The following is a 25,475-nucleotide window of genomic DNA, read 5'->3' as shown; positions in this document are numbered from 1 at the left end:
TGATCCTCTCCTCAGTAAAACGCTCATGTCCACAATCCACCAAAATGTTGCTCGCTTCAGAAAGTTCCGTTACACCGGCTGGAACTGTGTCGCCTCTCTCACCCGGCACGGTGCTGATAATCACTGTTGAGCCAGTTTTGAGTGTTTTCTTTTTTTGTGTCTTCTGAAGCATTTGGCTTGGATTTGGGCCCACTCATTCCCTTTAGCTTGTACGTAAAGAATGCAATCCAGACTCTGACACGACATTCAGTTGTTGACACATTTGGAGGAAATGTGAGATTGAGGTTACAGACTGAAGGAAAGTCTGTAACTGATCACACTGATTACGCCATTCTTTAATCTACTCAATTATCACATTAAATGAAAATAACTGTTAACAACTACTATTAGACAATACGGACATTTTTTTTAACCCTCAGAAGCTCAGACCTTTTTTTTTTTTTTTTTTTTTTGAGGGGGGGGGGTAAGCAGAGATAAACTCTGTAACCCAAACACCAGTCTTCTTGTCTCAGCCGTCACCCATCGATCAGCCAGGGGCGAAAAAACCTCTTCCTCCTTGTACTTGAGCCGTGTGTATGTGTGTGTGTTCAGCCGTACAATGGATTACTCATTGGAAAACAGACAGGCAGACAGGCAAGGCTCAAGCCAGACATGTTCAAACACAGCACACCTTCCATCTCACTCCCCTCTGATACCGTATCACTAGCAGACAATGTCAGGCTTCTTCTCCTTTCTGTCACCTTGACACTCGACGAGAGGCGAACTGAGCGAAACCAAGGCGGAGGGGACTGTGTGACCTGTGGACGGATCCAGAGTGTGTGTGTATGAGTTTAAGTCAAAAAAAAAGAAAGAGCAGGAAGTGGGAGAAAGATAACAAAGAGGAGCTGTAGCTCTGACTGGACGTGCCTCCAAGTGAAAGGCGCAGACTCTGAGAGGGGCGGCGGCGGATGTGGCTGACAGGTGATCGCGTTAACGGGCAGGATGAGCCGGACAGCAAGGTTGTCATCTTTGTATCTTTAAAGGCTGCCTGCCACACCTGGTGAAGTGCTGGAGAAAGAAAAAAAAATAAGAACAACATCGTTTCAACCCTCTTCTGACCTGATATGCTTCCAGCACTGAAAGAAAAAAAAAATCACAGAACAATATCTAAAGCTTTGTATACATTCTCTCTCTTTTTTTTTAACTTACACTCCTCTCAAGCAAGCAGATACACGAGAGGGGGCGTTTTGCCTCACTGATAGCTTTGATAGGCTGCCAGATCCTCCCCTACTCAACCTGCCCTAACAGATACCGTTGTGGATGTACTTGTAATTACAACACAACTTCTTTAAACCTTCAGACATACCACACAAGTGACTTCAGCTACCTTTTGTGCACGTATACATCGGCCCCGTGTGTGTGTGCCTTTTGTGGCGTGTGCGTCCGCGTCGGCACACATGTGAGGGTTTGTGCGTGTGTGTGCTCGTGTGCCTGTGTGTTTATAAAGTATACATGAGGTTACTAAGGGTGGGAGGCAGCAGGGACGGCTCAGGAGAAAGTGCACTGGGGCTGCCGAAGAGCAAATAAAGGGGGCGAGGAGTCACGAAGGGAGGAGAGAATGGAGAGTCCAGCTGCCGTCGGCTGCGGCCAAAAACGCTTTGGATCACAAGCCCAAAAGGATGAGGGCGTGAAAGAGGGAGAACAATGATAGGCTCTCTATATTAAAAACAGTTGAGGGGCGAGGAAGCGTGAAAACAAAGCTCAGAACCACCAGACAGGACAGCAAAAGGCATAAACAGGATTGATGGGAGTTCTTCAGCACAGTGCCAAATTGTGTTTTGTCAGTTTGTGTGTGAGAAAGGCCTGTTACATCCAGTCAACTGTACTCCGCCACCCTCCTTCCCACAGACAGCCTGCGCTCAGAGAGCTCTGACATCCATGAGTCACCACCGCTGACCTTTCTCATGTGGTCTCTGAATAAGCGGGACTTCAGTATTTCACGGTTTATGGCCAGCACCGGAGGTCTCTTTCAGCAGTTATGTGCTTTTGGATGGATGTCGTTCATTTCAGAAAGTGCAATAGAGCACTTGGGGGCACACTGAGCCCGTGAATGGAATTTCCCTTTCATATTGCTGAACCAGCATCAACAAAGCAGAGGTCTCTGCTCTCGGCTCCTCAATTTAGACATTTTGGAAGTATCCAGCACAGCCCTTCCAGAAGACTTCGGGCTTATTAGGAGCTTTTCACATGGCGCTGGAGTAGGTCCCTACTGTGCTGTTAAATTTACCTGTAAAATGTTCTGTCAGGCAGCGCCTTCATAAATCATAGGGGCTTTTTTCACCTCAGGTGTTGCAGTGCAATCCAGCATTTGACCTTGTTGAGTCAAGCAGTCATCTTTGCAAAAATGTATCCAACTTGCCCTGGTCAGTTTGTACAAACACTGCACTGAAAAAAGATGGGTACGTTTATCTGACTCTCTAAAAATAAAGTCCTCTTTCCTATCCTCCACACAAAAAGACCATTGTCTGAGCGGACTTCTCCAAAGGAGCCAAGGCGGGTCTGGAGCAAAACCTCGATAGGCCCAACTTGGCAGAGCCAGAGGCAGCTTGTGACATTTTACTGTGGAAACTTGCAGTGGGTGTTGGCCTCACCAATGTGGAGACTCGCTCGGCTGTTGATTATTGCAAAACAGATGTTCTATCAAGCGAGATGGCTCCAGCTGAGCCTATTTTTACTCAATGATAGTGAGCAGACCGTTTGCCCAAACTTAAATATTCAGTTTGACTTATTCTGTGTGTACACCACTGAAACTGAACCATTGCTTGTGTTTAATGTTACTTGTCATATTTGTTTAGGAAAAGCAGAGATTGAGCGTTTCCTTGATTTTAGTTAAGTCTTGAATTCTTGGAACACGGGGTGATATCAACAGTTCGGTCTATAGGCCATATCTCACACTGGCAGCGGTTCAGGGGTTTGTAAACGTCTGTTTCTGTTCACACACACACACACACGCACGCACGCACACACACACACACACACACACACACACACACACACACACACACACACACACACACACACACTACGTATACTGTTTACAATGACCAGGTTCAATTAAAAAAAAAAGAAAAAAGAAAAAAAAAAGAACTAAGGTACCCATGGTTGTTTTGGGCTACTAAACATTCAGCCAACAGGGTTGTCTGAAGTGTTTGACCTTTGAACTGATGCTGATGTGGTTGTTTTGGCTGTTGATATTTCTACTCTGGTCATTTGGGTTTTTATCAGTTATATGTGTATCTTTTCTTGTTGTGTCTTGTCTTCAGTGTTTTATGTCTGGCCATGTTAAGATGCTTTGTACTTTCACTAATCTGTGTCATGTTTATGTGTAGCTGTGTTCTGGCGCTTCTTCTGTTATGTTAGATTAAGGCTTCGATGCAGTGGAAATCTTGTCTGCCTGTTCATGTTTAGTCTCGTCTCATCTGGTTTTGTCAGTCTTGTCTGCTTTATGTTTCTTGTTTGATGTTCTGTGTGATATTTCTGCTTAATTTCATGTCTGCAGTGTGTTGGATATCTGCACTGTCTCCATGTTCGATCCTTCTCCTCTCCTCCACTGTCCTGCTGCACTGCCCTTCAGCTGTTTCACCTTGAATACTCTCTGATTGTTAGCTGTTTCCTCTCTGTTCCAAATTAACCTTTTCAAGCCTTCTTATTGCCAGCTCTGCCTTTTGTTCTGATTTTCCTTATTCCCCATTTTAGACCTTGTATTGTTCGCTTCATCTTCATTAAAGTTTTTGTTTAATAACTTCCTTCTCTTTCAACATTTGCGTCTATTGTCCATCCTCCCTGACACGTGTCATAGCATGAAGGAATACACCTGTCTCACCCAATCTTTAATGTAGATCTGATATTACTCGTATATTATTTTCTGACTCTGGTTACCGACAAAATGCTTTATCATTTCTATGCAGATGACACTCAGATTTCCATCACTCTTTCACCAATAGACTGTAGTCCAGTAACAACGTTTACTTAGAGGTGCTCACTTAAGATCAAATTAAAGCAGTGTAGTGGTGGCTGTGGGATGGCGGTGGTACCGCCATGCTGCAGCCCGTCTCCTGACTAAAACAAAGAAGCGGGAGCACATCACCCCTGTGCTGTGCACTTTACATTGGCTGCCCATCCGCTTTCGAGTGGAATTTAAAATTTTACTGATCACTTTTAAATGTTTGCACTCCTTGGATCCTTCATACCTGAGTGATATGCTGCAGCCTCACACACCGACCAGACACCTGAGGTCAGCTGACCAGCTCCAGTTGGTTGTCCCAAAAGCCAGGCTGAAAACCAGAGGTGACAGAGCCTTCTCGGTAGCTGCGCCCACCCTCTGGAATAGCCTCCCCCCTGGATGTCAAGCCCTCCCAGTCTGTAGGACAATTTAAGTCCAGACTGAAAACACACCTTTTCACACAGGCTTTTAAACACTAGCTAAACTGGAATATATCTTGGCGTCTTATTTGTCCTATTTGTGTTTTATAAATATGTTTAGGTGGGCCTTGTTTTATTTTCATTTATTTATTCTATCTTTCTCTTTTTACTTTTGTATTTCGGTGAAGCACTTTGGCCAACTGAAGTTGTTTTTTAAATGTGCTCTACAAATAAAATTGAATTGAATTGAATTGAAGTTGAACAGTGCAAGGACTTCTGGGATGACGTTTTCCCAGGACTTTCCTCTGAGTTAATTGTGGTTTTACTTTATTTTGTGTGTTTCTGTTATTATTTGGTCACTGTGCTTTGTCTGTATTACCCTGGTTGGAACCGGTTAAATTTTGGTCTTCCTGAAGACTAAATAAACAAAAAGCTGGACCAGACTACTCCACTTTTCAGATCTTTGTGCACAGCAAAAATAGGAGTGTTGAAGTTTCAGGGTTAAACATTCCCAAGTTAATTTCAACTCCCAAAGTGTAATTTTAACACATTCTGATTTAAACAGCTTTAAGTGTCGGCGTTATTTGACAGAGTTGATCAAGAACTGAGTTAGTTTAACTCTGCAGAGATGTAACTTAGCCCCGCCCTTGCATTTCACTTCTTCCGGTTGGAGGGAAACGACAATTCACATAGGCTGCTAAACTTTAAGGGGCAGCGATGTTTCAGTGGGGAAAGCAGTCGTCCCACAATCTGGAGGTTGTGAGTTCGATTCCTGCCTCCCACTGTCTGCATGTCGAAGTGTCTTTGGGAAAGACACTGAACCCTGAATTGCCCCTACTGTTGTACGTTGCTTTGGACAAAAGTGTCTGCTAAGTAAAATTGTAAATGAGTTAAACTAACACTACCTAAATAGTGAAAAAAAAACTCAGAGCAGTGTTATTTGTCAAATCTCTCAGTGTTACTTTAACACTGTTTTATGAGTTAAAGGATGAACTCTGGCACAGTGTTAAATGTTTAACTACTTTGAAAGTGTTACTTTAACTCTGGAGAGTGTGGAGCTATATAAACCCTGAAAAAGTGTTAAAATCAAATCAAAAAATCACATTTTCCGTCTTTTAGAGAATTGGCATCAAAATACTACAAAGACTGGATATTTGAATAGTTTAGGTCTCGTATACATATTGGATCTTCTGTTTCCTTATAAACCATCAAACCTCTCGTTCAAATCTGTTTTCTGTTCCCCAAACTCAGAAAACAAACATGCTTTTAGTTATCATGCTTCAGTTATTTGGAACAATCTCTGAGAAAACTGCAGGTTGGCTCCAACTTTGAGTTCTTTCAAAACATGGCTTTTGTGCTTGCTGCTCACTCGCAATCAAACAATCACTCCTTTTACGCTGTTCTGAATGTTAGGCTCTAGTGCTGCATTGTTTCCCTTTTCTTATCTTCCTTTTAATGTTTCTATGGTTTAATGATTTTTTGTTGTTCATTTTTGGTGATGTACAAATCCTAAAATGTTATGACCTAAACTGTTTGATGTTTTTCATTTTTTTTTTATTATTATTTAGCTTATGCTCCATCAGCTAATAAGAATCGGTGATATCTGACATACACTGCATCCAGCCATGAAAAACAAATCAAATAGAAAAAGAAAATGACTACACTGATTAGTTATCACAGGCTTTTGAAAAATATCCACAATTATACAGCTGTATGGAACAATAACATGCTACTAACACAGAATGGGTCATTCTAAATATTGTTTATAATGTCTTTTGAGCTAAGAATAAAATAGGCCTATATAAGTTTTTATGTACTCGTTTTATCACTCTAACAAACATAAATAGTTACTGATTCCATTGCCATTGTCAGTTTTGTTACGGGTACAGTAACTATCAGCATCAGCGAGCATCACGCTTTGGAAGTTTCATTGATTTCATGACTTAGACACTTGCTCACCATGAATCTTTTGAATCCTGCTAATCTAATGGCTTCTGTTTGCATAAATATGTCTACAGCTACAAAGAAGAATAGATGGTTTAAATTGAGTTCAGATCAAACCATGTTTAAACAAGTACCACATGCTGAGGAGAAGATGGACTAACAGTCCGGGCTTCATTGGAGGGGGGCACCACAGACCCCAGTGGGTACCTGAGGCTTTGCCTGCTCTGAGAACATCAACATTAAAAAAATTTTAAATGTCAACTAAAAGCCATATTAATCAGACTTGGGCAACAGCTAATTGGCTTTGTTGTAAAGACTGTTGCTTTTGGAAGGATGCTCCAAAATTTTAAAGCCTTCGGGGCTGCCTTCAGCCATCTCAAAAAACAAAGAGAAAAACAGTGGATAGACACAGGATGCTGATCGTTGGAGGCAGGAAAGTGCCACTGACGCAGGACCGGAGGGCGCTGTGTTGCTCAGGAAGCCGGTGGGCTCTTGGCAGACTTCTGGTCTTCTGCACACCCAAGTGATGGGAAGTCCCTCCAGCTTCCCTGTCTGTATTTTTAGTTTAATAGATGTTATTTATGTGTTGGCAGAAGTGCACAGGAGGCCAACAGTGTTCTCAGCTCTTTGTACATTTTATCTGTGCCCATTTGCCTGGAAGGTCTATGCGTGAATATGTGACTCGATTATGTCTCTGTTTCTGGATCCTTTCCAACATCCCTTGGGATCTGTCTTACTCATCCACCTGCAACATCCTCATTCCTCTCTTCAAACCCTTTTTCCATAATATGTGCCTTTCCTCATCCGTCTTTTATGTCTCTGTCAAGCAGTTTCTTCCAGTGACATGAAGGCAATGCTTCGACTTTTCTCCCACAAATGTGCACAAAGCCCTCAGTTTGCTGCAAGCCAAACCTCACATACCATAGAGATGGCAGAAAGAGGGAATCGCTGGCGAATATAGATGTGTGGAATTTGCTAAACCACCAACAGTGGCATTCGAATATGTGGCCAAATCCTCTGCAGCCGAAATTTTAATGGGTAATTACAAGCCGCCTGCTGTTATGGGCCGAAGTTACGAGACCCTGTATAAGCAGCAGTAACTCGGTGTCACGGGCTTCAATTTCCCTCCCAAATGATTTGCTGTTTACTGTTTTTATGTCCAAGCAATCACACCCTGAAAACTCTGATGAATAAAATGTTGTAACTCTTCCATTGCGTCAATGACATTTAGCTGTTTTCACTTCTCCTCCCATTCCTCCCAGTCCACATGCTGCTCCAGAGGTGGAGCTGAAAGGTCAGTTTTACTGTGTGTGCATGTGTGTGTGCATGTGTGTGTGTGTGCATGCATGCCCTCCTGCACTTTTTCCCCCCTCTTAAGAGACTTTTGGTTGTCATCCCTGCACTATGGTATGTAAAGATGAGCGAAAACAGGTCACCGTTCAGGTTACATAACCTGACGTGGCGCTAGTGACAGTGGAGACAGGGTGCTGACAAGAGGCAGACCTGGGTCAAAACACACACCAAGGTCTGCAGATTTCAGCGCCATGACAGATGCAAACATGACTTCATGTGTTTGACACAGATCAGTCAGTTATTGCAGAAAGTAATGCAACCTTGCATGAAAAGTGGCGAGCGATCACCTTCATTCAGACAGACACTCACTCACTGCTCTGTGCACATGCATGTTCAGCTATTCACTGCTCTCACGCACACATTTTACACCACTGCCAAGTTGTTCCAGGTGGGGATATACGGTGTGCGTCCAACTGATTTACAGCTGAGACCGAGAAAAGAAAACACACGCGTACACACACACACACACACACACACACATTGAGAAGAGAACTCCCATCCGTTGCAGTATCCAGGGTAGTGTCAGTGACCGTGCGCTTCAGGGGCCACAAATACTCGTGCGAGAACTTGTTGAGGCCTGGAGGGGCAGTGCAAAAAAAAAAAAAAAAAAGAAAGAAAGAAAACCTCACAGAGAAATTAATGTTGCATGAGTGTTATGCAGTAGCAACAGGGTGCAGATGAACCACGATGCAGTGAGGACCTCGCAGTTCAGTTTCAGCACAAACACTCAACAACTTTCGACAGACATAAATTATCATTGCTGTCAAAAACACCGCCTCAATTAGAAAGAAAGTGCAGAAATGGTGACTCACCAGCCACATCGATGATTGACTGCTTGTACTAGTCTGCTACCTGGAGGAAATATAGGTCAGAAAGATGCATTTTAATTCCTCCAAATCACAGACCGCACTGTACTGGTAATGTTTAGCTTCTAGGTGTGTGTGTGTGTGTATTGGGAAGAGGAAGGGTGTGTTTATTGTCAATGTCTTACTGGAATAATACAAGTATTTGGACACAGTGTGTCACAGAGGATTCCAGACCTTTGTTTGGTCCCACTTGAATTCTTACATCCTCTTCCATCCATTTATTCCCTCCTACAGTTGTGCTTCTTCTTTGTTTGCGTCTCTCTCACACTTACAGTTATTAATAGTCTCCGAGATGAATCATAGCTCAGCCCCGATATGCCGTCATGATAAATGATTGTCTGTTTGCCCCCCTTTCTGTGTCTAAGTGTTGATTTATTTAACCTATTTTAAAAGGTGGAGTGGCTTAGAATACAAAACGCAAGGAAGTGTTTACTTTTTTCCACTTAAGGACTGAGTGCTGTGTAATTTCCCATAACATCCACTTCCAGTGGTTTCAAATACTCAGGGTTTTTGTGGCATCTCTTGGCCTACCACTTTCTGTCCGTCTCTCGCATTGCAGAAATACTTGGTTGGTATAAGTGTTTTGGATAAAAGATGAGTAGAGAGGAGTAAATAAAGTATGCATACATTCTCTGAAGTTTGACTTGAGGGTGTACAAAAGCTGTAAGAGAGCAGTTGATACACACCTGACCCGAGATCTGTGGATTTATCCTGATGTGTGGGATCTTAAACACTTTCCTTCTGTTTGTTAATGAGGTCACTTGACGATCTGACTCTAAAAACGTTTCACATTCGAGCTGACGCCTGGATGGGGAGACTACTTACTATTCTGAGTAACTGGGGAGACTGGAGAGAAGGGAGGAGTGAGTAGCAGCTTCAGGAGGAGGTGTGTCAAGCACAAGGAATCACATATGAATAGAGCAGCCTCAACTCAGTTTCAAAATAAAAGAAACTTTCTCGTATTGTAGCATCTATAAAAGAAGTACTTTACTTTAGAGCTTCTTCTCAAAATATTGTGGATTTGTAGAGTATTATTTTATTTAAAAAATCAACCCACCGATGCAATAAAACACTTGTTTTATTTCACACAGCCTTAAAAATGCAAATTGCATGTTCTCCCCATGTGCACATGGGTTTTCTCCAGGTTCTCTGCTTTCATCCCACAGTCCAAAGAAAAAAATGCTTGTGAGTTTAACTGGTGAGCCTAAATCCCTCCTTGGTGTGAAAGTGATTGTGTGTTTGGTTGTCTTTCTCTATGTCTTCATCCTGCCTGTGGTGGACCGGTGACCTGTCCAGGGTGCACCCTGCCTTCTGTCATAGTACAGCTGGTATTGGCTCCAGCACCCCATAACCCTGAGAAAGGATAAAGATGGATGGATTGGTGGATGGATGGATGGATGGACGGATGGATGATGGGTTCTTTTGGGATTAGAGGCCTGGATTTGTAGTCATGACCTCTTGAGAGAACATGATCGGAATTATCCGTCAAAAAAAACGTGCATGAAAAGTTATTAATCTACAAAAACCACAATAAGAAGAATGGCTACATCTGTTAGGGAAATCCTAATCTGCTTCAGTTACCAAATATTCATTTATTTTATTTTATTTAGTTTTTCTTTTCATTAATTTGTCTATCGGAGATGAAAACACCATTATTATTTTTTTTTAATTGAGCAGTATTTACCATCCTGCAGTCACCGGATTAGTCTTGTTTTGAAAGTTCCCGGGAACTCTCGCGTTTCACTTTCTCGCGCTCCACTCTGGGTCCCGGAGCGCGAGCTACGCGCACTGACGGGGCACGTTCCAACTTTACGCACAGCGAAGTTTGCGCCTCCAGTTTAACTTTAACCTCCGCGGACTGACTCCATTTACCGGGTGAGGGACCATGCTCAGCGGAGGCGGAAGATAAGGCTGCCTGGATGTGACTCATTTAAAGTCATGCTTCCTCTGGCTGTGGTTCACTGAGCGGGAGTGCGCTCCGCACGGCTCCGCACGGCTCCGCACGACTCCGCGCGGCTCTGCTGGATATATGGTGAACTCCTCCGTCTGTGATATAGCTTGATAAGATCTGATTCCCCTCTGATGGAGATGTTTCTGACATGGATGCTGCTGGGTTTGCTCCTGCGGACCGGGACGACCCAGAACACCGCACCTGAGGGAGGTAAGCGTCACCTTATCCATCGAAACCAATGAGGATTGGTGTTTACACAAGAGCAAAGGTGACGGAATAACCATTTTAAAAACCATTCCAGTTTAAATCAATCGCCCCGAGGTGTGACAAAAATCCCCTGTTACTATAAAAAGGGTTGCTGCTCATATGAGATGCAGTGAAGTTGAATTCTGCAGCGGGAGTTTGGGAGACAGTCTGAAGTCAGGGGATTAGCTGAGGGTGGATCAGGGTGGGGTTGATATTACATTGGTCTTTTCAGTAAAATGGCACCACTCCAGGTATTGAATTGTCAGTTGATGAAATCCCACATGCCTGGGGCGTTCAGGGACCACCCAGGGATCCCGTGGAAGGCGCAGGTGCTCCCCTTATAAAGCACAGTAGGGAATTGAAATCTTCACATTACTGTCAGTTGAAGAAATGTTTTGGCGTTTGTCATCGTGTAATGGCAGTCAGTCAACATCCCCCTGTTTGGATCTGGGCTTGTAGGCCTTTCAGTCTGAATGTTTTCTCAGTGCATGTGTGTTTTTCTCTTCTAACACTCTAAAAACACACACTGGTATCTAATGGATGATTCCAGATTGGCTCAAAGTGGAAATGTGTGTGACTGCCTGTCTCTGTGAGTTCAGTGTGATGGCCTGGCAACATGTTCAGGGTGTACACTGCCTTCGCCCATAGTCAGCTGGGACTGGCTGCAGCCAAGTCTGAGTAAAGTATGAGAAAACAAATGATCACCAATGAGAAAAAAAGAGAAGACAACAAGAGTGACTGCACCTACTGGCTGCCTTGACTTCAACACACACTGATTTGTAGATCACATTTGGGATACAGTTCAACTGACAAAACCAAGAATTATACATTTTTTTGATTGATCCTGATCATTGAAGTTTATTTTGATTCTAAAAATAGGATAGAAAATTTCTTGGTGTGGCTGTTGTCTGAGTTGAATAAGGTCTGAAAGGTCTTGTTGGTTTCACGAGTAAAATAACTTATAGATTGCATTTAATATACAGACTTCATCAGATTGAATGGTGAATGGACTCCATTTATGTAGTGCTTTTTACACTGCTACAGTGAAGTCCAGAGCGCTTTACACTGCATTATCACATTCACCCATTCACACACACACTCGCACACCAGTGGAGATTATTCTGTGATGCTTACTTTTGCCACCAAAACTCATTTTTCCAAGTCAAGAATGCTAAAATATACTCATGTCCCATTTGATGATCACTGAAATGTAAAGAAACCTGAGCGAGATCTGCCGTCCGTTCACTCACATGAAGAGCAGATCTTCACTGTGACCGTCCACGGTGACTGTTTCCTCAAACCAGCTGTTTCTCATGGTCAGTGACTACAGATTGCTCGTGAGCACGTTGCTGTCAGCTGTCATCACAGTGATAACACACTCTGCAGTCAGCCTCATGATCATGAAACCTACCAAGTGGTGGTGCTCCCGTCAGGAGTGGATTTTTAGGACTGTATCAGCATGACATGAGGGAGATGTTGTCGCTTGACTCGGTCCATTAATAGTAACCTTGTGAGACCACTTAAATAACAATAATTAGGCTTTTTATAAGTGCGCTGGCTGTTTAACCTATGCTGTCATGTTTGTTAAATAAAGACCTTCTAATGACAACCTAGATTTAGAAGCAAGATTTAAGTAGATTTATGTGCTGAATTTTTATTTTTAGAAAATTGGAGCAAAAAACACAAATAAAATAGTTAAATCATCTTCTTTCAGAGTTTTCATGATAATTAATACACCATTATATAGTTTTTGAGATAATTAAGCTTATAAACTTGTATGTTTTTTGTGGATTTCATCCAAAATTTATGAACAAAAGCATAAAAAAGTGTTTTTGTGCACAACATTGAATGAAAAAAAGAAACTCATGTTTGAAATATGCATGTGTACAGAGGTGATCACTGAGGACAAAAATGTAGTGTGTAAGCCAAGTATTTACACTCAGAAATATAAAGTTCATGGACTGAAACAGCAAAATTCAATCAGCTTAGGTTTTTGGAGCGATAATAATGTGTTTGAGCATTGCAGTGTAAAATGATGTGCAGCTACACCTTTACTGTAATCCTCTGCAGAGCTCGTCTTCCTATCATTTGTCATACCTCTGAAAACTGCTGTACTTTTGTAAATCCGACCCACAGGATTTACTTTGCACATGCCTTGCCATCTGCATAGCGTGTTGTAACACTTGCTCTGCTCTCTGTGTTATTACTAGAGGCTACATGAGGCTTGAACTCCCTCCTTTTTTTCCATGCTCACATCACCTGAGCTCTAATAGTTCACCAACGAATCCAAATGATCCTGCCGGCGATAAGAGCAGCTTGGATAAACAGTGGATCGGCTATCTCCAGACAGGGCTTGTAGATAAAGGCATACCTGCACATAGGTAGACTTGGGGGGGGGGGGGTTCAGCACTCTTACTCCAAAGTCCAAGCAACAAGCGAGATGTGAGGAATTCTGGAGATTGATGAGGAAAAAAGTGAGCGTGGTCCTGAGCTGTGTGCTGCTTTCTCAGGTTTCAGTGTCTCAGACTCTTATCAGCACCGTATTTCATATGTTGGTCTTTCACATATTTGTAGAAAAAGGGGGATATGAAGAGGAGGGGGCTCTCTGAGACTGTCTAAGTACCCGAGTCTGAGCCTGCAACCGCAGTCGAAGAAATCCACGGTCTTCTCTCTTCTGTCCCACAGCTTATTTTCTTTTTCTCCTTAACACGTGATCTGAGATTTTAGGCAGTGATGTTTTTTTTTTTTTTTTTTCTGGAACAGTTCACAGTCTGAACATCTGTGACTAAATATCACTGCTGCCGCAGCTTCTTTCGTCCTCTCTCTGCTCTCCATACAGCCGTCCAGCATTCCTCCTCATCTCTCACATGGAACTGCCCCCCCCCCCCCCCCCCCCCCAAACCTCTTTACCCTCGGCCTCATTCCTTACCTTTTAACGCCTTTAACTTCCCCTTGTTCCCCCTCCCCTCCTCCCCTCCCTCCAATCCCCAGCAGCTACTGTTTTCTCTCGTTCTTTTCTTTTGGAATTCTTTTAACTTTCTATTTCAAAATATGGAAAATTGAGAGTGGAAAAAAAAACCCTCCAGCTCAGTGCTTGAGAGCAGTTATCCCATCATCCCCTTCAGAAGTTATCACAGTTCCTGCACCACTGCGTGTTTCCTCGTGTTGTTTTGATTCTGCTTATCTCCACAGTAATTGCCTGTTTGTTATTTGCTCCTGCTTTCATGCTCACAGTACTGCCCATCTGCAGAAATCACAGTCAGACTGTGTTTTTCCAGGAAGGTGGATGGAAGAAAAGGGGAGTTGGATTCCAAAAACTACTTTGATATTCTCTTTGATGTTACCTAAGTGAGCTTCATATCTAAAGTGTGTAGAATGGAGGCATTGACTCGCATGTGTACTGGACGATTGAGTGATGGGTCTCTTCAGCCTGTTTCCCAGCCTGATCCACAGATCCAGAGGGGGTCCAGTGACTTTGTGTGCATTTAGAACACCTAGGGAACTGCCTATTGGTGTGTGCACCAGCTTTTGGCCTCACTGTGATGCTGTCAGACGGGGGATTTGGGGGGGATCCCCAAGGAAGAAAAACCAATGAACCAGTCTGCTTCCTATAGCTTTGCTTGTTATTCAGTGAATAGTGAAAAGCTTAAAGGGATACTTCAACATTTTGGCAAATTGGCCCATTTAGCGCAATTCCTTAGTCATTTCGAACAGCATACTTACTTTTTTTGTGAGGCGAGCTGTTGTTTATTCAGAGGTGAGTCGGGGAAGGTTTTCGGGACGGACACAATGGAAGTGGATGGTATTTTTGTTCCCCCTCGTCAAACTCATCAAATACAAAATCCAACAACCCCAAAACACTTTGGTGCACATGTTATAATCCGCACATTCACTACGCTGTGGAACACCAACAAATAATATTGTAGCATTACGACACTGAAGCAAATACTGGGAACTACTTTTTCTTTTGAAATCACTACGCCCAGACGCCATGTTTAGTAAGTAGTTCCGTCCTAGCAATCTTCGCATAAACAACTCAATCTGGTAATTTTGCATTAATATTCCACAGCGTAGTGAATGTGCGGATTATAACGTGTCCACCAAAGTGTTTTGGGGTTGTTGGATTGTGTATTTGATGAGTTTGACGAGGGGGAACAAAAATACCGTTCACCTCCACTGTGTCCGTCCCGAAAACCTTCCCCGACTCACCTCTGAATAAACAACAGCTCGCCCTCACAAGAAAAATAAGTATGCTGTTCGAAATGATTAAGGAATTGCGGTAAATGGGCCAATTTGCTAAAATGTTGAAGTATCGCTTTAAAGACACTGTCACGCTCACTCTGTCCTCCATCCTAATTAACTCTTGCTGGTCTTCCGTTCTCTGAGAAGGCTGAGGTGACTCACTACACCATCTATTGGTACAAGCTGGCATTACAAGAGTGGATTTCCAGATGGTTGTTGGTTAAAAAGAAACGAGGAAGAAGGAAGAATGCTTACTTAATTAATCTTTTGCAAAAAAAACATTTTCTGCATTTAACTCTTTCAATTTGTAGTTTTCTGTGTGTTTTTGCAACTATGTTACATATTGTGCCTCTGCCTGTTAATCAATCCTTATTTTTTCTCCTCAGTGTTGAACTGCTGCGAGGGCGACGTCCTCTTCTTACTGGACTCGTCAGGAAGCGTGTCGACCTACGAGCACTCTCGCATGCGCACCTTTCTGTCTGAGCTGCTGCTTCCCTTTTCCCTGGGAGAGGACCAGGTGAAGGTGGGACTCCTTCAGGTGGGCACACGGCCACGCCTGGAGTTCGGCTTCAATGAGCACAGCTCTCAGAGTACCCTGCAGAGGGCTCTGAGCGACATCGAGCCCCTCAAGGGTGACACCAACACCGTGGAGGCCCTGAAAATGGCGAGGGAGCGGGTGCTGATACCCGGCGGGCCGGACGGGTCGAGGGCGGGGCTCCCAAGAGTGCTGGTGTGGCTGACGGACGGGGTGAAACCAGGCGACGTGATCGAACCGATGACCGAGCTGAGGGAGCAGGGCGTGGCGGTGCTGGTGGTCTCCACCGGCCACAGCAACTACCAGGTGTTGAGGCAGGTGGTGAGCCCGCCTGTAGAAGACCACCTGTACTTTGTGGACATCGACGACATGAGCATCATCGCGGACGACCTGCGAGACGCCATCATTGGTGAGTGTGATATAGAGCTGGCAGGCGGGCATCAGGAATCACACCGGGGTTGAAAGCTTTGCATGCTCGAAGCTTAGCAAAATTAAATTTGTACTTGTCAAACTCAACCAAAATAACACACGGTCCTGAATCAAGAGCAGAGCTGTAAAAACTATTGCTTTTGGTGAGAGTTTGTGTGTCCTGAGTGTTTAGCTTCACTGCGATGCTCTGGAAGATCAGTGATCAGAGATGGGGTCTGCAACCTTTCTGGCAAGCTTCCAAACTCTAATCTAATTTTAATTTATGTATAAATGCATCGTTAAGGTTAGGAAAATATTTGTATTCACTATACCTGAATTATTGTATTTTATTTTACATTCATCTATTTTTAAGACCTGCATCTGCAATAGATCATGTGATTATCAATCATTTCCCATAAAAAAATCATCTCTTTTGTCTTTTTGGGCTTACAGGTAATGTATTATGATTTGACCTCTAGGGTGAGCAGGATGGTTTGGGAATGCATGTAAGGCAGGTGATGAGCTTCAGGTGTGTGAGAGAGGGACAGTAAAAAGTCTTTTGACCGTGTTCGGGTGTGTTCGATCGTGTTTAGTGGTTGTGCCAGACGTGTTCGTACAAAAAGAAACTGTATCTGAGAGCTCGCTTGCTCCAACTGTGGTAACCGGACTCTGTAAACAGTGGGTGGCACCGGAGGAGAATAAATGGGTCGCCGCACCCAAAATATTCAACGTGGGGAATATTGGTTGATTGGCCCGCCGTGAACACGCGTCCGAAATCGTTCCACCTCTCCATCCTCATTAGGAACCCCAAAATGTATCAGTCCAGATTGGGAATGGGCTGTACACTGACTGTGATTGTGTTGATGCTGTTATATAAGCTCAAATTTCGGGCTCCATTATCAAACACTGTTTCAGGCAACGTTTCGGTTTATTACTTTATCATTAGTTTTTTAATGGTTCAGTCTGTCAAATGAAAATCCCAGCATGCATATATCTCTAAAACCTTTTTCAAAACTCTCTGAAGCGGCATCTCCTGTACAGCCATCTATCTGTGATATATCCCCTCCGATTCAGACAGCTCCAATCACGGCCAGACTTGTTACGTGGCATTGTGCTGCACTCTAATTCTTCACATAGTCCTGAAGACAGTGAGATGAAATAAGAAGCCGGGACAGCGAGAGCATCTCTGTGCATGTGTAAGCCTCTTTGTAATGAGATAGGCCGATCTATTAATGGATTAATGATTCAACTTCCCTTGCTGCATCCCCCAACACTATGCCAGACATGACATACAAATATATATTTATTTATATATAGATGGAGCCCTGGGAGATCGCCCATTTCTCTGGCCCGATTAGGTAACTGCCGTAACACTCAGTGGGGACACCTCAGCATGTGCACCGTATGCAGCGCAGCTGTAAACCAAGATGCATGGTTTAAATAAGGGTTATGAACAACAAGGAGTCAGGCACTGGTTCTTGCTATGTGCAGAAGGAAGCACAAATATCATTGCCTCAGTGGCGTTGGTCATTTAGTGGCAGGGCCCCATTGCGCAGGCTATTTCAAGTCGTTATGTTGCATGGCTTACAAATGCATTTCGAAGTCTTGTCTGTGTCCATGTGGGTGGCTGTCTGAAGCCAAGGCATTTTTAGCCGTCCGTCAGACCATCTTCCTCCTCACTATCATCTCCCGCTCTCTTTATTTTCCCGATTACAACTCGCACATTGTTTCTTTTCTCCGAATCCTCCAACAGAGATTATCAGAGCCGGGCGAATTCAAGTCCGAGACGTCTCCACCAACTCAGCCACGCTGCAGTGGCGGCCCGTTCTGTCCGGTCTGAACGGCTACTACGAGATTCGCTTCAGTCCGGTCCTGACAGGCGGAGGAGGAGGGGGTGTGGGTGGGCCCGGGACCAGTCCGAGCACCGGGGGGAGTCAGTACCAGAGAGTGACCCGGCCGGCAGACTCCAACACTGTCAGATTAACCGGCCTGAAGCCTGACACCACCTACACTGCCACCCTGACCCCGGAGTCCAATGATCAGGCATTTAACACGCTCTCCGTCTCCTTCACCACAAAGCCAGGTCAGGTTACAGCCTTTTTACAAGTGGTGTCATAACACATAATTATGCACTTTCTCACAACACAATAAAAAAGGTAAAAAACTGATTGCATCCAATATTGTACATGTTGAATGGCAATAAGAGTCTGCTTTATTTCTAAATTGTCATGGACTGTGTTATCTGGAACACGTTTCAAGAATAATGCTTATTGTTACTGAACCAACACGATCCCAAAAGTCTTTATGATATTGTTTGCTATTTGTAGTAAAACCCTAATTCTGTAATTGCTGTAACTTTGTCAAATGGAAATGTAGACAAATCATTTTAATCCTGCATTACAAATCAGTACAAAAATACCATGTATCAGAAATAGATTTTTATATAATCATGTTTTAGAAAGAGGTTCCTGATTTGACTGAATCTCACAAAAAAGTTGAAGGATGAATGATGCTTGAAAAAGCTAGTTTTATAAATTCACAACAGAAAAAAAAGGAAAAAAATAAGCTGCTTTTCACAGTGAAGTAGCAGAAAGTGTTCAAAAATAAATAGCAAAAGAATTTACAAGTATAAAATATTAAGTCAAAAAACAACAATGAAGACTTTATGCACACAAATGAAACATTACTTGTGCAGTTCACACAAAAGCCTGTTTGAAGAGGACTTGAGCTGCTTTTGAATGAGCCTACAGGATCAGTTGACTGTAAGCTTGCAGACAAAGAGCTTCATAATTAAAGTGCTCCGTCTAAAGTACTTGAGAAGAATGGAGAAATTCTTAATGAGAGCTGACCTTTCTGGACCAAGTCCTGAATGTTTAGTCTTGTCAGCATTGGCATTGAAGTCATTTGTATTGTAACTGTAACTGTAACTTTGCAACCCCCAGGACTCCCTTGAAAAAGAGGTTTTTTATCTTAATGGGACTTTCCTGGTTAAATAAAAGTTAAATTAAATAAAGATAAAAAACATTCTTGCAGTCTAATTCCTATTAGCATTTAAGGCAATCCAAAAGCTTAACTATCCTGAAAACGTTATTGGGTTTAAATGCAAAGTGATAATGAATGTCATCTGAAAACTAGTGGGCAGAACATGAAAATAGCAGAAGCCCTAAGACCAAGCCCTGTGGGTCTCCACAGAATAAGTCAGTTATTGTGTTATGAAAGAACGTCACAGGCAGAGTAAGCTTTTGAAGAGCTAAGAAAAATTGGGTTTTTGGAAATAATGCAACATTTTAAGAATGTAACTGTGAAGAATATGTGGTTTTTATCAATTAAGATGCACAGTATGACTAAAACATTCAAAGAATACAGAGACATTACTTCTTCATTAAAGGCTCAAGTTCAAAAACAGTATTAGCTCAGTTGGTTTAATTTAATCATTCACAGGCAGCAAAGTTTAAGAATGTCTTCATTTTTCTTTTAGCAGTCTAAAAATAGCCAAATGAATTTTGAATATTATTTGTAGTAATTCTTTTCTGTGCTTATTCCTGTTTCTCACACACCAGAGGTGCAGAGTCCGGCCGTGGTAACAGTCTCTGACTCGGGGCCGACCAGCGTCCGGGTGAGCTGGGGTCCTCTGCAGCCCGAGACGGTCCCAAGTTACTACGTTGAATATTCTGCCCTGCCCAGAGGCAAGCTCCATGCCATCACAGTGGGAGGGGCCCAGAACTCTACTCTGCTCAGAGACCTTCAGCCCGACACCACGTACCTGGTCACCGTGAGTGCCCGACACGTCTCTGGGAAGGAGAGGGCCATGTCGGTGAAGGCGTGCACTCAAGAAGGTGAGTTACAGCGAAAGCATTTCACCTAATATCCTGCTGGGGTTTCAAACCACCAACCCTCTGGACTGGAATACCAGAAACTCAGAGTGAAACTTGATCAAGACACTAATCCTAATCCTGCACAGCATTGTCCTTTCTTCATCTTGAATTTCAGATAATTACCTGTAAGCCGAGCAGTTAGGAAAGTCTAGATTTTCTGCTGCTTTTACTTTTTACTTTTTTTTTCTCCAAGTTTTCTTCCCTTTTGAAATGCAGCCAGTCAAACTTCTCTGCGGTTTCCATTTTCCAGTGACTCCAGCCCTGGCGGACCTCCAGCTGACCACAGTGGGCAGTGACTCGGTGCAGGTGGACTGGAAAGGCAGCGTTTCTGGTCTGAGGGGCTACTGGCTCACCTGGGAGGGACAGGAAAACTCCGTGGTTGGCCAGCGCTCCTCCCTGTACCTGCCTCCCGACTCTCTATCAACTCGCCTCACGCACCTCCCCCCTTTAACAAGGGTGTGTGTGTCGCCTATTTACCGGACGGCGCGTGGAGAGGGGCTGTGCTGCACCACGCAGTTTAACACAGGTGAGTCCACCCAGGGTTAACATAGGAAGTGACCTTCTCGGTTTTAAATCATTTCTTAAAATGCTGTGGAGTTGAAATTGGACAGTATATGACTCCTCAATTAAAATGTGTGACACCCCTGTTGTGTAAGTGTTATCTAAAACCTAATAAATGATCGAGTGATAATCATTTTTCTGGTCTGGCTCCATTGAGAGGCCCCAGCGGTGCTGTATTGGACTCCTAAATGAAAATGAGTCTTCTATTTTGAGTGAAGACAAATGTTGCACTGTAGACATGTGGCTTGGCCTAAATCCACATCTCCAGATTGATATGTTTTGTTGCATTGCATGACAGTAAAACACTAAAGCATTGTTTTAATGACTTTCACATCCCATAAAACGTATTTAGTTTGGCCCTCTCAGGGAAACTTGTTTTTTTTTAAATATCTCATCTGCTGTTTTCCTTCTTGCAGACGCCTTTGCTTATGGCTACCAGTCATAGCACCCCAGAACTGCAAGTTGCACCTTACCAAACATGGAGGGACGACGGCGAGAAGAATGCTGACTTCCAGTCGTAACTCTTTCCCGAGCCTCTTTCCTCTGCCTCTGTGGACGTCTTCCAGGAGGGAGGTGTGTGGTTGCTGACGACTCGTGTGGAATCCACAGACAGTGAGGAGCGGTCTGGGACAAGACCGGCCACATGTTGACTGCCACAATCCACAACACAGAGGACTCTGTGCTTCTCTGCTTTTCTGTTTTTTTTTTTTTTTTTTTTTTTTTTTTTACCATCTCATCTGGGTTACACCTGTAGAAAATGTGTAACATTTCATTTCAAAGCTTTTTTTAAGTTCTGTCGTGCAAAATACAGAGCGAGGCATGCTGGGAATGTTTGATCTGGATTGTTTTGGAGAGCGGTTCATACACCATGTGTTAGCCATGTGCAAGAAGGAGCATCTGATTTGATGGTGAACACATTTGATTTGTACTGAAGTGACTTCTCTTTCAGCATGTTTGACAACTTTGATTACTTGTTTTGTGAGTATCATTACAATGTGTTCTTTGATAAGAGAGCCTTCAAGATTGTGTTGAATTTACATAGAAATTACAGACAGACCAATCACATGCCATGAAACTGGAGACATACTGTATATAATACAGATTTGTGCGTAACTGAAGGGGGTCTTTATACTGTTGTCTGGACACAAAGCTTTTATTCATATTTATAAGTGAAGATGTGTATGTATGATAATTAATCTCCTGGAGTATTTACAGACCTGCTGTTTACATCTTTTATGACTGTTACCTTTTTGCTGCCCCCTACTGAAAGAATCCTCGCTGGTCGGCTTATAGCACACTTGACTGTGCGCTGTGTAAACTTACTGTTTCATGTTTGTTAATGACCACTGAAATTTAACACAAGCTTTCAATAAACTACTTTAACAATCTTGTCTTTCATTATAATAGTAAAATTATAATAATTTCCTTATTTTTATTATTACTATTAGTGTTGAATGTCAGACTTCCTTCTATTTCCCCATTATAACATGTATTATGCTTATTCTTTTGCACATAATTTGGATCACTCTCTTATTCTTCAGTATCTATCTGTGATACCACTATCTTTTAAATTACATCAGTAAAATACAGAAAGGAAACAGATTTTTCTCTTGAGTTCTGATGTTGAAGCTGCAGTCGTAAATGTGCCAGGGAAGTACATATTTAAACATGAATGTAATATTTCATGAAGATGCATAAATAGGAACATTATGATACTAAAAATAGAAAAATGATAACAGCATGTGCTAAAACAAGTGCAAATGTTTTATAATCGTGATTTTTATGTATTTTTAGTTTTTTTTTTTTTAATTATTAATCTACCAGGTAACCAGTGAGCCAGGTTTACAGTGTCAAGGCTCCCCCTGCTGGCCAACCGGAGCCACTTCATCTCTTCATCTCTTGGTGCATGTTAAACTCTTTAAATTATGGCAGGACTGTCAAACACATTTTAGTTCAGGGGTCACATATATCCCAATTTCATCTTGAGTGGGCCTGGCCAATAAAATAGTGTCATATGATATTCGTTTTAAAAATGTATGTTTTTTGAGAAATCTTTACAATTTGGTTGTTTTTTTGGCTTGTCTTTTGTGGGCCAGTTTTGTTTGACATACCTGCTTTCAACCTAGAGCTAAAGATGTTACGCACCTACAGATCAGAACATCACAGTCCGTAATAGTCTTTCATCTTTAAACTTCTTACACTTGTGGGCAATAACAATTAAAAAAAAACAAAAAACAAAAAACTATAAGATCAATGGAATGTCAATGGAATGATCAATGGAAGCTTTTAACTGAGAAATGGAAAAGGTTATTTCTTTATTTACTTGATAGTGGAACTTTTCATATTAGGTATTTGAAATATATTTTTTTACCCAAGATTTTTTCTTGCACTTTTTATTTATGTCAAAATCTGTGGGAAACATTACAAAATTTACAAAATCTCACATATTTCATTATTTACAGAAGAGGATGTTTTTTTCCCCCCAGGATTTATGGAGGAACTTATTATTTCTCAATCTGTCCTGCAATGTGATGTTTTATTATCAAGATTATTATCAAGAATCTCTTCGTTGATGCTTCTTTCATGGATACTGTGATGAAATGTGCTCCCACAATTGTAGACTTTCAGATTTTCTAAATGAAAACATCAGTAGAAAGTGTCTTTGTGACTTAAATGGAGTAAAATTTACTGAATAGAGTAATTATTTACACAGATTCTAAAACAATTACCAGCAGCACATATTTCAGTGTCCTACAAAATAATTTTTTCACTTAGGTTAATTATCTTTGACTTATAATTAATAGTTAGGAGAAACAGGCAGAAAGGAGGAAGTGGACAAAAGCTGTCAGGAAGCTAAAATGCAATTTTAAATTTGCAACCCCTGAACCGATATTACAGAGTGTTAAAATATAAAATCTATCCATCCATCCATTTTCTACCACTTATCCGGGGCCGGGTCGCAGGGGCAGCAGTCTCAGTAGGGATGCCCAAACTTCCCTGTCCCCAGACACTTCCTCCAGCTCCTCTGGGAGGATCCCAAGGCGTTCCCAGGCCAGCCGAGAGACATGGTCTCTCCAGCGTGTCCTGGGTCTTCCCCGGGGTCTCCTCCCAGTGGGACATGCCCGGAACACCTCCCTAGGGAGGCGTCCAGGAGGCATCCTAACCAGATGCCCGAGCCTCCTCAGCTGGCCCCTCTCGATGTGGAGGAGTAGCAGCTCCACTCCGAGCTCCTCCCTGGTGACTGAGCTCCTCACCCTATCTCTAAGGGAGCGCCCAGCCACCCTATGGAGGAAGCTAATTTCAGCCGCTTGTATCCGGGATCTTGTCCTTTCGGTCATGACCCAAAGTTCATGACCATAGATGAGGGTGGGAACGTAGAATGACTGGTAAATTGAGAGCTTTGCCTTTCGGCTCACCTCTTCACCACAACAGACCGATACAACGACCACATCACTGCAGCCGCTGCACTGATCCGCCTGTCAATCTCACGCTCCATCCTTCCCTCACTTGTGAACAAGACCCCAAGGTACTTAAACTCCTCCGCTTGGGCCAGAGTCTCTCCACCGATCTGGAGAGGGCAAGCCACCTTCCTCCGGTCGAGGACCATGGCCTCGGATTTGGAGGTGCTGATCCTCATCCCTGTTGCTTCACACTCGGCTGCGAACCACCCCAGTGCTGTAGGTCCAGGTTCAATGGAGCCAACAGGACAACATCATCTGCAAAAAGCAGAGATGAAAACCTGTGGTTCCTGAACCGGACCCCCTCCGGCCCCTGGTTGCACCTAGAAATTCTGTCCATAAAGATTATAAACAGAACCGGTGGCAAAGGGCAGCCCTGCCGGAGTCCAACATGCACCGGGAACAGGTCCGACTTACTGCCGGCAATGCGGACCAGACTCCTACTCCGGTCATACAAAGGCCGGACGGCCCTTAACAAGGGGCCCCGGACTCCGTATTCCTGGAGCACCCCCCACAAGACACCATGAGGGACGCGGTCGAACGCCTTCTCCAAGTCCACAAAACACATGTGGACTGGTCGGGCAAACTCCCATGAACCCTCGAGCACCCTGTGGAGGGTATAGAGCTGGTCCACTGTTCCACGACCAGGATGAAAACCGCATTGTTCCTCCTGAATCCGAGGTTCGACTATCGGTCAAATCCTCCTCTCCAGTACCCTGGAATAGACTTTCCCGGGGAGGCTGAGGAGTGTGATCCCCCTATAGTTGGAGCACACCCTCCGGTTCCCCTTTTTAAACAGGGGGACCACCGCCCCGGTCTGCCAATCCAGAGGCACTGTCCCCGATTGCCACGCGATGTTGCAGAGACGTGTTAACCAAGACAGTTCCTGCACATCCAGAGACTTGAGATACTCAAGGCGAATCTCGTCCACCCCTGGTACCTTGCCACAGAGGAGCTTACCAACCACCTCGGTGACTTCAGCTTGGGTGATGGATGAGTCCACTTCTGAGACCTCAGCCTCTGCTTGCTCCACGGAAGACATGGCGACGGGATTGAGGAGGTCCTCTAAGTATTCCTTCCACCGTCCAACAATATCACCAGTTGAGGTCAGCATCTCCCCACTTTCACTGTAAACAGTGTTGGCGGAGACCTGCTTTCCCCTCCTGAGGCGCCGGACGGTTTGCCAGAATTTCTTCGAGGCCGACTGATAGTCCTCCTCCATGGCCTCCCCGAAATCCTCCCAGACCCGAGTTTTTGCCTCCACAACTACTCGGGCTGCAGTTCCCTTGGCCTGCCGGTACCTGTCAGCTGCTTCTGGAGTCCCATGAGTCAGTAAGGCTCGATAGAACTCCTTCTTCAGCTTAACGGCAGCCCTTACTTCCAGTGGCCACCACCGGGTTCGCGGGTTGCTGCCACGACAGGCACTGGAGACCTTACGACCACAGCTCCGAGCAGCTGCTTCGACAATGGAGGTGGAGAACATGGTCCACTCGGACTCAATGTCCCCAGCCTCCCTCGGGACATGAGAGAAGCTCTCCCGGAGGTGGGAGTTGAAAACCATGCTGACAGAGGGTTCCACCAGACGTTCCCAGCAGACCCTCACAACATGTTTGGGTCTGCCAAGTCTGTCCGGTT

The 25,475-nt window shown here is 43.7% G+C and overlaps 1 protein-coding gene across 1 annotated transcript; it reads left to right on the top strand.

The window, feature by feature from the left end:
* The first annotated feature begins 10,338 nt into the window (after window positions 1-10,338).
* On the top strand, window positions 10,339-21,770 carry vwa1 (von Willebrand factor A domain containing 1). Its single transcript, XM_030119648.1, has 6 exons — window positions 10,339-10,725; window positions 15,390-15,947; window positions 17,700-18,029; window positions 19,507-19,782; window positions 20,072-20,347; window positions 20,799-21,770. The coding sequence occupies exons 1-6, from the start codon at window positions 10,647-10,649 to the stop codon at window positions 20,825-20,827; spliced, it is 1,548 nt and encodes a 515-aa protein (XP_029975508.1). The 5' UTR covers window positions 10,339-10,646; the 3' UTR covers window positions 20,828-21,770.
* Window positions 21,771-25,475: the final 3,705 nt, after the last annotated feature.

The sequence above is a fragment of the Salarias fasciatus genome, chromosome 20 (assembly GCF_902148845.1).
Source record: "Salarias fasciatus chromosome 20, fSalaFa1.1, whole genome shotgun sequence".
NCBI lineage: Eukaryota > Metazoa > Chordata > Actinopteri > Blenniiformes > Blenniidae > Salarias > Salarias fasciatus.
The sequence above is the reverse complement of the archived record's forward strand: the minus strand, read 5'-3'. Positions and strand labels throughout refer to the sequence as shown.